Raw genomic sequence first — 14,579 nt, 5'->3', positions numbered from 1 at the left:
AGGGTTTCTCCTTGGTATGGCTGCGTAAATGGCGCTTCAGATGCTCTGGTCGCCGAAAGGTACTGCTACAGACCGAACATTGAACGTGGCCCGAGGACGAGTCTCGATCCCCGGACTGATTTGTGCTTTGTCCCCGATCGGGCGAATGGGTCTCGTGCATCACGATCTCCGAACGGGCATTGTCGGTCTCCGAGAGCATGCCGACGGGAGTATATCGAGGCTATGCACATCTCCGGATGTGAATAGGTCATGCCAGATTTCAAAATGAGGGGAAACTGGGGGAAGGGGAAGGGAAAAGGAACAGGAGGCATAGTTTAAGGTCTACTTTAATCGGCCCACTACAGTACATGCGGGGAACGGGGGTTATGCATAGCGATTGGCCTGGGGAATTAAACGGCCTCGGTTAATTCTTGAATCTCTGGGGTTTCTCAGGGATTGTCACGATGGTTTCCCCATTTCTACTAGCTTCCTCGTTACTCGTATGTTTTTATCCGGTAGCTCTGTTGCTAAGAAGGTAGCTACCCAGCTAGATATTCAGGGACACATCCTTCCCTACTGAAGAACCAGGTACGTGGTTGTTCAGCGCACGGGCGCTGAGTGGGCCTGCGTCATCAATTTGTTCATCTTCATCTTTTATTTTCGTCTTCATCTTCAGCTCAGCCCCAGAACCTCAAAGTTCATCACCCAACCTGGCCAGATCCAGTTGATCGATTCCATGAATGGCGAGATCGCCGCGACCCAGCGGTTGGCTTCCGCGTTCCGAGATGACTCCGCCTTACGAGGTGCAACCATCGCCTTCAACCAACCTCCGCCAAGTGCACCGCATGTGAACCCCCAACTCTCCGCTGCAGCCGCCGCCGCAGTGGCTAGTTCGATGAATCGTAATGCAGGTGCCAGACGCCCGACCGTGGGATCCGAGTCGGAACAAGAGGTCCACTCCGTGAAGGAGTTAGTCGGGAGGTTGAACGCCAACCAGCTCTCCCCAGCCAACACATCGAACCGTGGACGATCGCCGAACCCTACCCTACCAACACCCCCCGAACAGATCGCCGCACGTCTCGCTGCCTCCAGGTCACCCTCCAGGAAACCAGAACCGGCATCCGATGCTGCCCGACTCGGTGCAATGCGAAGTGCGAGCAGGATGCAGTCCCAAGCTCCAACGGAGCGACGAGAGCTACGCTCCCCCGCGCCCATCCGCCCATTACCGCCTAGAGATCGTGTGGTGGATAGAATGCTCGTGGACGATGATCCACGCTTCGAGCCAGAGCCCCCGGTGGTGCGCATCTCCAAACCACGATCAAGAGCCGGAAGTATTCGTGGGCAGGCCCCAAGTCCCCATCCTTCTATTAGCTCCCGAATATCCTCAACACCATCCGACGACCTGAAGCCAAAGCTTCCGCCACGGTCTACAAACCCCTCGCAGGGCACTTTGAGAAAACCGGTCGCTCCTGCGACCCCATTACGTGCCTCAACACCCAGCATGGCATCAATATCCGGCCGATCTCACACCAGTAGCTCTAGCGCCCAGGATGAGACGGAAGCGCTCTCCAATGCAATTGTGGCCTCCTCCCTCGCATCTGCACGGGCATCTCCCGTGACAAAAGTACCTCCACCACCTCCACAGCGACGGCGGGCCCGCTCCCGTTCGATCCTCCATCTAGCGCATTCACCAATGAGTGATCTATCACGTACCCCAAGCCCTCCTAAGGGGATGCCGATGACTCTTCGCGGCTTGCCGAAGGCCGACGGGGTTGATGGCAGCCGACGGCACCGGTTACTCCACAAGCATCCCCACAAACACCACGAAGGAGATCGTAAACGGTGGAGACAAGAAGTTTCTGAGAAGGAGCGGAAGCGCTACGAAGGTGTGTGGGCTTCCAACAAGGGGCTGCTCATCCCTCCCGGGCGAGGCAAGGCGCGCGGACCGAATGGATCTGAGAAAGGGCCACCCACCTCAGACATGGTTCTTAACCTTGTGGTCCGGGAGATTTGGTCTCGCAGCCGTTTACCCGCTGCGTCATTAGAGCAAGTGTGGGATCTGGTAGATCAGCAACGGATCGGACTATTGACGAAAGAGGAATTTGTGGTTGGAATGTGGTTGATCGACCAGCTGCTAAAGGGCCATAAACTACCAGTCAAAGTTCCTGACAGTGTTTGGGATAGCGTGCGGTATGTGACGGGCATCAGACTCTCGACGGTGGGCAAGACATAGTGAATGCAAATAAGGTGTAATGTTAGCGTAGGGCTCCTCGACGCGCGGGTTCGCTCCTGTGGGGCCCTATATACATCGAAGCCGGAAATGATGTCCTGGAAAGACTTGGAACATACTTTAATTTAGTCGGAACTATGCGCGATGCACGTATATCCCATGCTTCGACTCCAAATAGCTCATACCTCGTTACTGTACATCCCTTTCCTCCCTTTGCTTCCTTTCGGGATCTAGTTCCGCTCGATCGACGGACGCACACGACTGGATCTGCATTGATCGAGGGCCTGACTAAAGAACTCTCGCTGGCGCTAACTAATTAGAAAGCAGAACACAACACAGTAGATAAACCAAAAGTGAGGCGAAGGCGAATCCTTCTTTCCCCCAGCACGTGACCACCGAGGGCTCGGGGTCACAAATCCAAACACTCGCATGCAATCCTTCATTCCTAGGATCGATATTCTGGGGTTGAGGACTAGAATCTGTTCGGAATCACATACCTAGCGGACAAGATAGCTCATCCCCGCCATACCTAATTTTCCACTCCTTGCGGCGAGCACGAGGCGCGCCCCGTGGTGACAAATTGCGGGTGTCTATGGGACCGCAAGCAAACCCCGAATCTCCACGCTCGGGATTTGCATTTGAGAGCGATCAATCAGCGGTCTTTCTATATCACAGCTCCTCACTTTCCCTAATTCCCAATTCAACCACTAAGCATCAACTTAGACTCGGTTACCTGAATCCTGGAAGTTTGCCTCTAGAAAGGAGTTGGGGGTTCTCCATGACATCTTAGAATCCCGGCGTGATTCGCCATGGTCGAAGCTTTTCATGATTTTGCGCCGGCACGGCCGATACGCAAGAAGTTCGCCAAACCGCCCGTCAAAGTAGCCTGTTTGCCTTGGTATGCCCCTCCCAATGATCTGGTGGATGCGCCACCGCTAATCTCGTCTTAGTCGCGCATCGAGGACTCGTTGTGGAGGGCAGGAACCCTGCTCCAATGTACGTCCCCATTTTTTCCGTGTGCTCGGTTCGATGCTTGGAGCTATGTATTCTAATTTGTATAGTGTGTCTCCAAGGGCCGCAAATGTTCGTACTTACCCAGCAAACGAGGTGGTCCTCGTAAGAAGAGGCAAAAGGCCTCGCCTTCTCCCGAGGACTCGCCAGACGACGCCCAGTATGCCGTGCTGCCCGAGTTCGAAGAGCGTATGTACGAACATATCTTTGCTGCTCCTGTCGCTAATGACTTTCCAGCGGCTGGCATGTTTAGCCAGATCGATGTGCTCTCTGGACCGGGCGCAGGGTTGCGGCATCTGGATTTTTCCATGTCTCCCATGTTCCAGGCCTACTTCCCAGAAGGGAACTCGTCTTCGGTTCAATTGGACCCTATGCCTTCGCCCTTGAACACCACCCAGTGCTTCGTGAGAACCTATGGTAGCGAGCCAGAGATGTAAGTTGATAGCGACAATTATGCTAGTCGCAATGCCATCTAACACAACAGCAAGTCTCAATGCCTATTACGACTTTATTCATTCGTACTTCCCCATTTTACCACCTCGAGCATCACCCCCGTGCCGGGATCGACCACTGCAATGCCCAGTCTCTTGTTCGAACTCGTCCGCGGAGCCATTAATGATGTACCGACCTCGGTCGCCCCTAAGTCTTGCTATTGCCGCGATCCTAGCACTTGTTCCGCATCCCGATGATCCGGAGCCGTCTTCCCCGACATCTGTCTTGCAGCGAAGGACGTATGCGCATACGTTTGCACAATTGGCTAACTCTATAATCGAGGCTGAATGTGATCTTGAGCTGTCATCCACCGATCCCGGCCAGGCCTTATCAAGTTCGCGACCCTTAATCAGCCGGGAGAGACTTCACGCTCGGGTCCCAGAGGATTTGGAGACTTTACTTGCTCTATTAATTCTTTCGGTATATGAATATACCCAAAGAGGCAACCTTCTCAAGATGAGATATCGTGCGGGTCAAGCCTTGGCTCTAGCTTTGGACAAATCGCTTCATGCTGACATGGAGGAGAATGAATTCTCTGAAGCCCGAAGGAGAGCGTGGTGGATGACGGTTTGTTGACCTCCCCGTCTGCCATTGACTGTTTCTAATTTTGGCTTCAGTACTACTGCGTTATACAAGGCTCTATTGTGAGCACGACTGTATGTACCCTTGGATTCAAAACTTGGATACAAAACGCTAATAAATCACTAGCCGCCGACCATTGTCGTTAATGACCCTCAATTTACAACGCCTTACCCACGATTTTCTTCAGATGCCGAGGTCAGTATCTCAGAACGGTGCCTGGTCCCGCCGTAGGTCAATCTAATCAGTCAACTGACAACTTCACCAGGGCTGGTATATTTTAATACAAGCACAACAGGTTTTAGTGTCCGCCACTCAGTTCATCCATGATCTGAACAAGTGCCTCTCGTCGCAATCCGGCATGCACTATATGTTCGAACGAATGCACCAACTAGACTCCTGGACCAACTCTGTGCTTGCGCAGACAGATATTCTTCCCATTGCCTCACCTGATGCCGGCTTTGGTGATCAACACGAAACCATCACCGCCCAGAGTATCCGCTCAATATCACGCATCAAATTGTCCAGGTACACACAGAAGTATCATAAAAACCTTACCTTCTATCTAACATCCCTACAGTGCCCAAATTAAAATACACCGCTTCAGAGCATTTAGCGACATCCCTCTCTTCATCAAAAGACACTGCGATCTAACAGCCGCAAGCCCAAGCAGCACCATTGCCGATCTCAGTAACAAATCTCGAATGCCAGCATCAGGAATCAACCCCGTCTCCTGCTCATGCAGCAACCTCAACTCATTCCAACGCGCATCTTCCACTGAATACATGACCCCATCCGACTCCTCAACTTCCTCCGACATCCACCCCTACATCCCTCAGTACCCACAATACCCATTCGCATCCGGCTTCCCATACAGCTCGCAGCATTCTACGAAAATATGTCTCCGTGCCGCCCTCGTCATATCCCGCATGTTCGAGAACTTACCGTTCCCGCAACCGCTTCCCGGTAACCCACAGCAGCAAAATCAGCAGAGGCCCCAGCTTCCCCGAACAATGCCCTCATTCGCATGCTGCCTAATGCAAAGTAGCTATGCGATGTTCATGATTTTCTACAAAGCCCGCGTGGCGAAGCAGTTCTCCCCAGACTCGGAGAATGAAAATGCAAGCGATTCGACAGACCGACTAGTCGAGGAGCTACGGCAGGGACTGCAACGGGTTATCAGGGCACTTTCGAACTATTCGGTGGCGTTTGAGGCGTTGGATGGGATGAAAGGTAAGCCGTTTTTTTGTTTTGTTTTCATTCTCCGGATATATGGAAGCTTACCGACAACCGCAGATGAAATACAAGGTGCATTCCAAACGGCGTTCCCCGCATCTGTTTAATTGAGCCCAGTCTTCTCAAGCGAATCTTGCATTTCCTGCGATCACTTCCCTCTTCTCCACTAGCGACATTACTGAACATCCATGGCACTTGAGCAACGGGTTCTGGTGTCTCAGTCTTCTTATGGTTATGATGCATGAATTTAAGGTATCTCGGAAAGTTCTATATAATACCCTTTAAACGAACGATCTTCTCTCATTTTCACATGTTCAAAGTAAAAGGATGGTATTGTATAATATAAATGGCGCAAGGAATTGTATTTTTCCTCTATGTAGTCGCTAAAAGGAAACGCTATAACGAGAGCAGGGGGGGGGGGAACCTTGAAAGAGGGCATCTACAGCTTTGATCGGATACCCTCGAGGCGGAACTTGACATCCTTCAAGACTTTGCTTGTTGGCTTCCAGTCGTCGAATTGGCGGAGGAGCTCCATCATTTCTTCGTGGAGTTCGCGTCGGACGTGTTCTTCCTCTAAGATACCGCGCATGGCGAAGGGGAGGATGTAGGGGTTGGGGATGCCTGGGGCGGACCGTTTGATGTATAGGTTAGTTTCTGGGAGGGTAGTGGTTTCCACGGCAAATTGAATAGCCATGCTAGTAATAACAAGAATGATCAGTAACTTGTCGCTTGGGATGGGCATGGAGACACATACTAGTACACGGCTTCGTCGTCGTACAGACGAGAATGCCCATCCCCAGTGTAGAGACTGCCGGCCAATGGGCTGCTGAGTTCGCGGATAAGCCCATGGTCTTGGACCCCGAGATTTCGAAGCTTGAGGGCAAATCCGACGAGATGAGAAAGGCTGAAAGGTGAATTAGCATACATTTGATAACGATTTTCTGTAGTAAAAGGGCTTACAAGCTCGGAGCATGGACTCTGCCGTCTACAAAGACAGATCGGTAGATGTATGGGTGAGAAATTGGAGAGAATAAGGCAGACTATGAAAGAAATTTAGTGAAAGGTTTCACAATCTGGGACAATAGGCGAACATACCTCAAGTGAGACTAGTTGATCATCGATACTTCCAACATAGGATATGCGGACTCCAAAGTCAAGACAGCACTTCAATGCAGCCTCGTAGTCCTTAGAGACTCGACTGAAAGGAAGCTCGAATTCAAAGAGCTCACCGGCTGAGCCACTAATCCACCTAGAACGATATGCAGAGAAAGGGCCCATATTTACACCTGCCATGGCACAGATGCCCACACGCGATGCGTTGACGCAGCCAAAGGATATCAACTTAGCGACCAACATGATTGTGACAGGCACGCCTTGGCTGTGGCAAGCAAGCATTATAAAATCAGCCTTGCGAATCTCTTCCATCCAGTTGAGAAGTAGCTTCCATAGCAGGTCCACTCGTTCGGAGATACGACCTTCGCCTTCCAAGGCAATCTTTTCAATATCACAAGAGTAGCCATGGTCTGCTGTGTATTTTCGAATCGAATCCGCGGCCATGTTTGAGAATCGAATGGATGTACCTGTGGGCTGACCCAATACACTTCTGATAAAAGGCGCGGGGAAATAACCATGAACACCAATGGCTAAGGCTCGCTTGATGCGAGAAGCCTCTCTGATTCGAGAAACATGCTTGTATTCAGGACTTTTAGAGTAATGGAGAATTCGCCCAAGAGATTGCAAAATGGATGGCGATTCTTCCAAAGTATACGTGTCTTCGAAACGCGGAAGCACTTGATTGGGAAGGATTTTCTGCAATTGCTTTGACGCGGTAACATCGGCCGGGCGAGGCTCGGCAAGTGGTGCGGAGGCAGAGGTTGCGGCCACAGCAGATGCAGACGCAGATGCAGACCCATCTTTAGCGTGCTTGTCTTTCGGCGGCTTGATTTTGATACTGTTATTCTTGGTAATGTTGACATTCGTGTCTGGGTCTGGCTCAAGTGACGTCTCACGCGTGGGTGAATTTTGATCGATTGTGGCTTCAACCCCTTCAACTTCTTGTGGGGTTGAAACAGACGGGTCTTTCGACTCTTTGGACCAGAATGACCATCCGGAGGATCTTGTGTTCCCAGTGGGAGGCTTGGTCTGACCAACTGCCTCATCGGACTCTCCCGGTGGATCTTTAGGTGACATATCCACGTCTCCGCTCACAGAAATCTGGGGTTCAGCCGGAGAGGCTTTGCTCGGTTCCACTGTAGCTTGGTCTCCCTGCTTGCTAGATGAAGCCGAACCGTACCACATCTGCAGCCAGGAACGCTTCTGCGCCGTAGAAGTTGTTTCTGTTGTATTATCTGTGGGATGCGAATCCTGATCTGGTTGTGGTTCTTCTTGCTCTTGTGCGGGCGAGTCTTGGGTAACTGGTGGTGTGTCGGTCTGCTTCGTAGCCTCGTCCTGCTCAAGCTGCGTTTCTGTCGTTTCCGTAGGATCCGGGCCACTGTCAGTGCTCTTTTCGGTGTTCCCGGCGCGATATAGCCAAGAAAACCACCCGCCAGCTTGCTCAGTCTGATCTGCTTGCGACGTGTTGGGCTCGGGGCCAGCTTTGTCAGGATTGGCCTCTTGCGCTTCTGTTGGTTTCTCTATGGGCTTTGGTGTTTCTTCCTTGGTATCCTCTTTATTGGGTGTCGAGGTTCCTGGGGCTGCCGGATCCTCAAACTTGTCCAAAGCCGTTGTAGAGGCCGATGCGTCCGATACTATGTTGACCCGGGTTGTAGTCACATTGGCGGGCAGTGATCTAGTTGAGGCACCCGCCTTCCGGGTCAGTTGAATGGATGGATTTCTGTATTGTTTGGAAGCGTCGAGGATGGAGGCTGAGGTGTCTGCAACGCTGGAAGCTACGTTTTGAGCGACCGATATACTCTCACGGGCAACCTCGGTAACTGGAGCCGCCTTGGAGACCCGCGAGATGGCAGACCAGTTTCCAGGGTACCAGCTCTATAGGAATGATCACCAGTGGTTAGCGAAATGTCCCAAAGTGAGTTTCTGGAACCTCTAGACTTACTCCAGGCCTTTGAGGCTGAGAGTCCGAGCGATCTCGGGCAGCATTGTCCGGGGACGCGGGGGACGGTGAGTCCGCGCCAGGGCTGGGCTTCACTCTCTTGCGGGATCTCTTTGGTGACATGGACGCGAGGACAGTGTCATGAAGTCCCATCAGCCAACACACACTAACGAAATGATCTAGAAACCTAAAGCGCCACGAGCCAGGATAGCTGATATCATGTCACATGCTCCTCTTTGGTGCCTGGGGTTGTTACTGTTGCCTGAGGCCATAACTTGTGCCTGAAGGCGGTGAGCGATAAGTCGACTTTTTTTTTTTTCGGCGGAGCCGCTGGGGACGAAGGGTATACAATCTCTGTCACTCATTTTTCCTCTTGCATTCAGGGCATTAAGGTCTCCAGAAGGACCGCCCGTGATTCAAGATGGCGATCCAGAAAAAGGTATGTCTGTCGGCGCATGTTCCACTGCGTTTGTACTGACTTTCTCAAGCACGGAAAAGGTCGTTTGGATAAGTGGTATCGACTTGCGAAGGAGAAGGGCTATCGTGCCCGTGCTGCTTTCAAGTTGATCCAGTTGAACAAGAAATACGGATTCTTGGAGAAGAGCAAAGTTCTTCTTGATCTTTGTGCTGCGCCTGGTGTAAGTTTTTTTCTTTCGTTTTTTCACAGGTTTTCTTTCCTGGAGGATTTCGTTTCTAACACCATCTAGTCGTGGTGTCAAGTCGCTGCGGAATGCATGCCCGCGCAGAGTCTTATTATCGGTGTCGATCTCGCCCCCATCAAACCCATTCCCCGAGCAATTACCTTCCAGAGCGATATTACCACCGACAAGTGTCGCGCTACCATTCGAGGTCACCTCAAGCACTGGAAGGCTGATACGGTTCTTCACGACGGTGCACCCAATGTCGGTACCGCCTGGGTCCAGGATGCCTTCTCGCAAGCAGAGTTGGTGTTGGAGTCTCTAAAGTTGGCTACAGAGTTCTTGGCAGAGGGTGGAAACTTTGTCACAAAGGTCTTCCGTTCTAAGGATTACAACCCTCTTCTGTGGGTGTTCAAGCAGCTCTTCACATCTGTGGAGGCGACCAAGCCCCCTTCGTCGCGTAACGTCTCTGCAGAGATTTTCGTCGTCTGCCGCGGATATAAGGCCCCCAAGCGCCTCGACCCGAAGTTCCTCGATCCCAAGCATGTCTTCGCCGAACTTTCAGCTCCCACACCCAACAACGAAGCAAAGGTTTTCAACCCGGAGGTGAAGAAGCGCAGACGTGAAGGTTACGAGGAGGGAGACTACACCCAATTTAAGGAAATCCCGGTTTCTGAATTCATCAATACCACAGACCCCATCGCCATTCTGGGTTCCTACAACAAACTCAGCTTCGTTGAACCGCCTAGTGGAGACATTGCTTTGTCCACTATCAACCGACTTGAGGAGACTACAGAAGAAATTAAAACTTGCAGCGAGGATCTGAAGGTTCTTGGTAGGAAGGAGTTCCGCAACTTGTTGCGATGGCGCCTGAAGGTTCGCGAGAAGTTTGGCCTTGTCGTGAAGAAGTCGGCTCAGGAGGAAGAGTCCGAGGAAGTTGCCGAGATTGCCCCAATGGACGAGGAATTGGCTATCCAAGAGCAGCTGCTGCGTATGCGCGAAAAAGAAAGCACCCGTGACAAGAAGGAGCGCCGCAAGGAAAATGAGAAGAAGCGAAAGGAGATTGTTCGCATGCAGATGCACATGACCACGCCTATGGATATCGGCATGGAGCAGCATGGTCCCGGAGGTGACGACACCACATTCTCTCTTAAGCGAGTGGATCGGGCGGGTGCTCGTGATGCGGTTGTCAATGCCCGTGATCTGGCACCTGAGAGCGACAGCGAGGACGAGTCGGAATCCGATTTGGAAGATGACGATGATGATGGCGATCGTCTTGAGCGGGAACTCGACTCCATGTACGAGCATTACCAAGAGCGCATGGAGGATAGAGACTCAAAATTGCGCGCAAAGAAGGCTCGCAAGGAGTACGAGTCTGAGGCCTGGGATGGTTTCTCTGACGAGAACAAGAGCGATAACGAGGCGGAAGAGGAAGAGGAAGAGGAAAAAGAAGAGGAGGAAACGGCCAATGCACCCCCTCAGCCTGGCAACCTCTCGAACAACGCCGCTATGTTCTTCGATCAAGATATCTTCCAAGGAGTTGGCGACGAGGAAGAGGAGGATGAAGAAGAAGAGGAGGAGGAGGATAGTGACGTTGAGATGGAAGAGGCCCCTGCTCCTGCGCCGAAGCAAAAGAAGAACAAGAAGAAGGAAAAGAAGGAGGAGACTGAGTGGGTTGACTCTGACGAAGAGCCCGAGGAGCAAGATCCTCGCAAGCCCAACGGCCAGCTTGGTAAGTCACAATCTACTGTGGATGAATACGGAGATAGTTCTAACGTAAAAGCAGATATCGACATCATCACCGCAGAGGCCATGGCTCTGGCTCAATCGATGGTCACTGGCGAGAAGAAGTCCTCCGACGTCGTCGACGATGGCTTTAACCGCTACTCATTCCGCGACGTGGACGGCATGCCGGATTGGTTCATGGATGACGAGGGTCAACACAGCAAGATGCAGCGCCCGATTACCAAGGCTGCCGCGGCTGCCATCAAGGAGAAGCTCCGCGCTATCAACGCCCGTCCGATCAAGAAGGTGATGGAAGCCAAGGGCCGTAAGAAGTTCAAGGCTGCACAGAAGCTGGAGAAGCTGCGCAAGAAGTCTGCTCTCCTGGCTGACGACGAGGCGCTCAGTGAGCGTGACAAGTCCCAGGCCATCACCAAGCTTATGAGCAAGGCCACCAAGAAGAGGCCCAAGCAGGAGGTCAAGCTGGTCGTTGCTCGTGGTGCCAACCGTGGTATCTCTGGTCGTCCTAAGGGTGTCAAGGGCAAGTACAAGATTGTCGATTCGCGTATGAAGAAGGATATCCGGGCACAAAAGAGACTGAAGAAGAAGATGAAGGCGTAAATGTACCATTTGTGAATAGAGAGCGTTACATAGTCAAGGGAGATACCCATACTTCTAAGGAAATAGGATTCTGGATGATCTGTATACAGTACGTAGAAACTGGATACACAAGTCGGTGTACACGACCAAAGACCGGAACAGCTTAAGTTCGCCAAGACCTCCGAGCCACCGCCGCAGACGCGGGTTCCTAAACTTCGAACTTCCCCGAGTGGCGGCTTATCGATTGTTCCTCTTTCCTCCAACGGCCTGAAAGGTCTTCATAGTTGTCATTTTTTGCTCTTTCTCTCATGCCTGCTGCATATCATAAACTATTCTTTTTCTTGTCTATATAACATTCCTATCTCCCGCCCCACTACTCCCCATGGGCTTTTTCGACCACCTTCAGAAAGGAGGGGCCTTCTCTCTACAGCCTCAGAAGACTCAGATCCGCAAAGTCGTTCAAAAAGCCCCGGCCCCGGCACGGTCGGCGACACAAAATTCGGACTCCCGGTCATCTCAAGTCCAGTCTTCGACAGAACGGAGCCGCAAGACGCACGCGCTTAAAGCCCGATCGGTCTCGAGTGACGCAGACGCCCGCCCCGCCAAACGACTCACCACCCCGAATCGCATACGAAAGCGACCTACCCCGGAGACACGCCTTTCGAGTGATGACGATGCTAGCGACAGTGATACCTCGTTTGAAGTGCGCAAGCGTGCGCGCACGAGCGCCAGTGCGGAACCCGACCCCGAGAGACGGATTCGCTCGGTGAAGGCATTTTCAGATGAAGGACGTCGGCCTTTCAAGATGGTACATGCGGTGGATATCACGTCTGGCCAAAAGGCTGGGAAGTTTAAGCCGGCCTTTGGGGTCGCCGGCAAATCTACGGAGATCCTCTTGCAGTACCCCAGTGCTTCGCAAAAAGAAATGTATGCGCTTCTAAACGTGACCGTTACTTGAGAAGGGGTTTTGCTAATTTCTGACGACTAGATTCGACTCCATGGTACCCAAAGACAATGAGGACTTCCGGCCCATCGACGACATTGTACAGGTCATCGAGACCGTCTCCGACAATTATATTCAGGCTGAAGAAGCCGACGAGTTCAACAATGAAACCACTGGGATCAGACGGCGATTGCGGCGTGCTTTGGCTGTGACATCGGAGACCCAGTTCCGCGAGGCGGTCGAAGATTATAACAAGGCCATCACTAAGCTGAGAGAAAGCGGTAGCCTTGCGAAGCATTTGGACACAACGCAGCGCATGGGTCTGCCTTGGGTAGAGCGCATTTTGACGCAGATCTATGCGCGCACGGTTTCTCCCCGCGTCGAATCCCTTCGGCAGTACGAGAACGGCACGGACAATGTGTACGGCGAACTTCTTCCCAGGTTTATCAGCAATATCTTCAAGGAGACCAAGTTGAAGTCAGGCCAGGTCTTTGTTGATCTCGGCTCCGGCGTGGGCAACGTTGTTCTCCAAGCGGCACTTGAAATTGGCTGCGAAAGCTGGGGCTGCGAGATGATGAATAACGCGTGCGATTTAGCCGAACTGCAACAATCTGAATTCAAGGCTCGCTGCCGTCTATGGGGAATCGCGCCGGGCAAGACGCATCTGGTGCGTGGTGACTTCCTCGAGCAGGAGAGCATCATCAACGTACTTAAACGAGCAGACGTGGTGCTTATCAACAACCAAGCATTCACACCCCAGCTCAACAATGAGCTGATCAATCACTTCCTCGACATGAAAGAAGGCTGCAAGATTGTTTCTCTGAAGTCATTTGTTCCCGCTGGCCACAAGATCCAGTCGCGCAATCTCAACTCTCCCATCAACCTTCTCAAGGTCCAGCAAAAGAACTACTGGTCCAACAATGTCAGCTGGACCGACGTTGGTGGCACCTACTTCATTGCCACCAAAGACAGCTCTCGACTGAAGCGCTTTATGGATGATATGCTTTAGAGATCGACCGATCACTTTGGTTTGAAAGTCGGATTGTAAATGGACATTTTCTATGGTTTGTGTATATTATCATGTTTCCCGTTGGACATATCTCCGGTTTGTTGTATGATACCATTTCGACTTGTATAAAGACAGTCTGTTCTATAAGCTAGTAAATTCCTGTTCTGGTCAATGTACATCTATGGGCTGGCCATTTAGAACTTCTCAAGCATCGACAGAGTCCTAAACTTCATCAAAATTTCGACGCATCGTTCATGGCGTCGGCTTCCAGGCCCATCCGTGCCATCCAGCGGTCAACAAGTTCTTGATTCTCGCGTTGGAGTTTGCTTGTCTTTTCATCGGCCATATTGAGCTGTAGATTCAGTGTCGCGATCTCGTCTTGGAAATCCTGTGGTGAACCGGTCAGATCATGTCAATCGCAGTTCCCACCCGAGCAATTATTAAGCTCTTTTCGGTAGAGTCTGTGCCTTGTAGAATTTGCCTACCTCAAGTAATTTGGCTTTCTGTCGTAACTCTTCGTCTCTATCCTCTAGGCGCATCTGTAAATGGGTTCTTTCATGGTCGAGGGTGTTAAGTCGCCGGCCTTCTTGGGCACTTCTCTTGCGCAGCTTTTCGTACTCTGCGTTCACCTTGTCCAAGCGGTCTTGTAGTTCTGCCCGGGATCGCTGTGCCGCTGATAGTTCTGCACGGGTCGTGTTAAGAAGGTCTGTGGCAGAAGATCCGTCGGTCGGCTGTTTCTTGGATGGCGCTACCGGAGGCGGAGCCGTGTGAGCTTCATGGCCAGAGGACCTCAGACGACCTGGACCGGTGCTGGATTCTAGTGTTGTGGTGAGCTTGGCAGTGCGATCTGCGAGCCGGGAATCTATGAAGCTGTCAGGAACATGTAGACGGGGGTCAAACGTGGATGAGAGAACGAACAGGCATCGTAGAGCGCAGAGTTGGCCTTTTCCCTTGAATCTCGCACTGCCAGGGCAGCCAGATACTCCTCTCTCCACAGGGTCATCGGCCGAGAACGTTAGATCGGGTGAGGAATGCGTCGAATGCGATGATGTCGGCGCTATCTGTTATCAGCCTCCACCGCCCCCCTC

The 14,579-nt window shown here is 52.0% G+C and overlaps 6 protein-coding genes across 6 annotated transcripts; 4 read left to right on the top strand and 2 right to left on the bottom strand.

Moving 5' to 3' along the window:
• Positions 1–715: 715 nt before the first annotated feature.
• On the top strand, positions 716–2,212 carry irs4 (the record flags this gene model as incomplete). The annotated part of the gene is made up of 1 exon (XM_056882449.1): positions 716–2,212. The coding sequence occupies one exon, from the start codon at positions 716–718 to the stop codon at positions 2,210–2,212; it is 1,497 nt and encodes a 498-aa protein (XP_056744290.1).
• Positions 2,213–3,018: 806 nt separating this feature from the next.
• N7443_002392 (uncharacterized protein) lies at positions 3,019–5,634 on the top strand (the record flags this gene model as incomplete). Its single annotated transcript, XM_056882448.1, has 10 exons — positions 3,019–3,107; positions 3,160–3,205; positions 3,271–3,409; positions 3,458–3,653; positions 3,709–4,279; positions 4,330–4,368; positions 4,421–4,489; positions 4,560–4,819; positions 4,872–5,524; positions 5,588–5,634. 10 exons carry the CDS (start codon positions 3,019–3,021, stop codon positions 5,632–5,634), a joined length of 2,109 nt encoding a protein of 702 aa, XP_056744289.1.
• A 332-nt stretch (positions 5,635–5,966) lies between these two features.
• N7443_002391 (uncharacterized protein) lies at positions 5,967–8,702 on the bottom strand (the record flags this gene model as incomplete). The annotated part of the gene is made up of 5 exons (XM_056882447.1): positions 5,967–6,222; positions 6,282–6,431; positions 6,488–6,567; positions 6,623–8,515; positions 8,583–8,702. 5 exons carry the CDS (start codon positions 8,700–8,702, stop codon positions 5,967–5,969), a joined length of 2,499 nt encoding a protein of 832 aa, XP_056744288.1.
• Positions 8,703–9,000: 298 nt separating this feature from the next.
• spb1 (rRNA methyltransferase spb1) lies at positions 9,001–11,560 on the top strand (the record flags this gene model as incomplete). The annotated part of the gene is made up of 4 exons (XM_056882446.1): positions 9,001–9,018; positions 9,068–9,217; positions 9,287–10,949; positions 11,004–11,560. 4 exons carry the CDS (start codon positions 9,001–9,003, stop codon positions 11,558–11,560), a joined length of 2,388 nt encoding a protein of 795 aa, XP_056744287.1.
• Positions 11,561–11,921: 361 nt separating this feature from the next.
• On the top strand, positions 11,922–13,491 carry dot1 (histone methyltransferase DOT1; the record flags this gene model as incomplete). Its single annotated transcript, XM_056882445.1, has 2 exons — positions 11,922–12,466; positions 12,528–13,491. 2 exons carry the CDS (start codon positions 11,922–11,924, stop codon positions 13,489–13,491), a joined length of 1,509 nt encoding a protein of 502 aa, XP_056744286.1.
• Positions 13,492–13,723: 232 nt separating this feature from the next.
• Positions 13,724–14,494, bottom strand: N7443_002388 (ATG16 family protein; the record flags this gene model as incomplete). The annotated part of the gene is made up of 3 exons (XM_056882444.1): positions 13,724–13,879; positions 13,977–14,353; positions 14,410–14,494. The coding sequence occupies 3 exons, from the start codon at positions 14,492–14,494 to the stop codon at positions 13,724–13,726; spliced, it is 618 nt and encodes a 205-aa protein (XP_056744285.1).
• Between the last annotated feature and the right edge of the window lie 85 nt (positions 14,495–14,579).

This window comes from Penicillium atrosanguineum, assembly GCF_028827265.1.
Source record: "Penicillium atrosanguineum strain IBT 20685 chromosome Unknown utg000002l_segment0_segment0, whole genome shotgun sequence".
In the NCBI taxonomy this organism is placed as follows: domain Eukaryota; kingdom Fungi; phylum Ascomycota; class Eurotiomycetes; order Eurotiales; family Aspergillaceae; genus Penicillium; species Penicillium atrosanguineum.
Note: the sequence above shows the minus strand (reverse complement) of the source record. Positions and strands in the feature narration are given on the sequence as shown.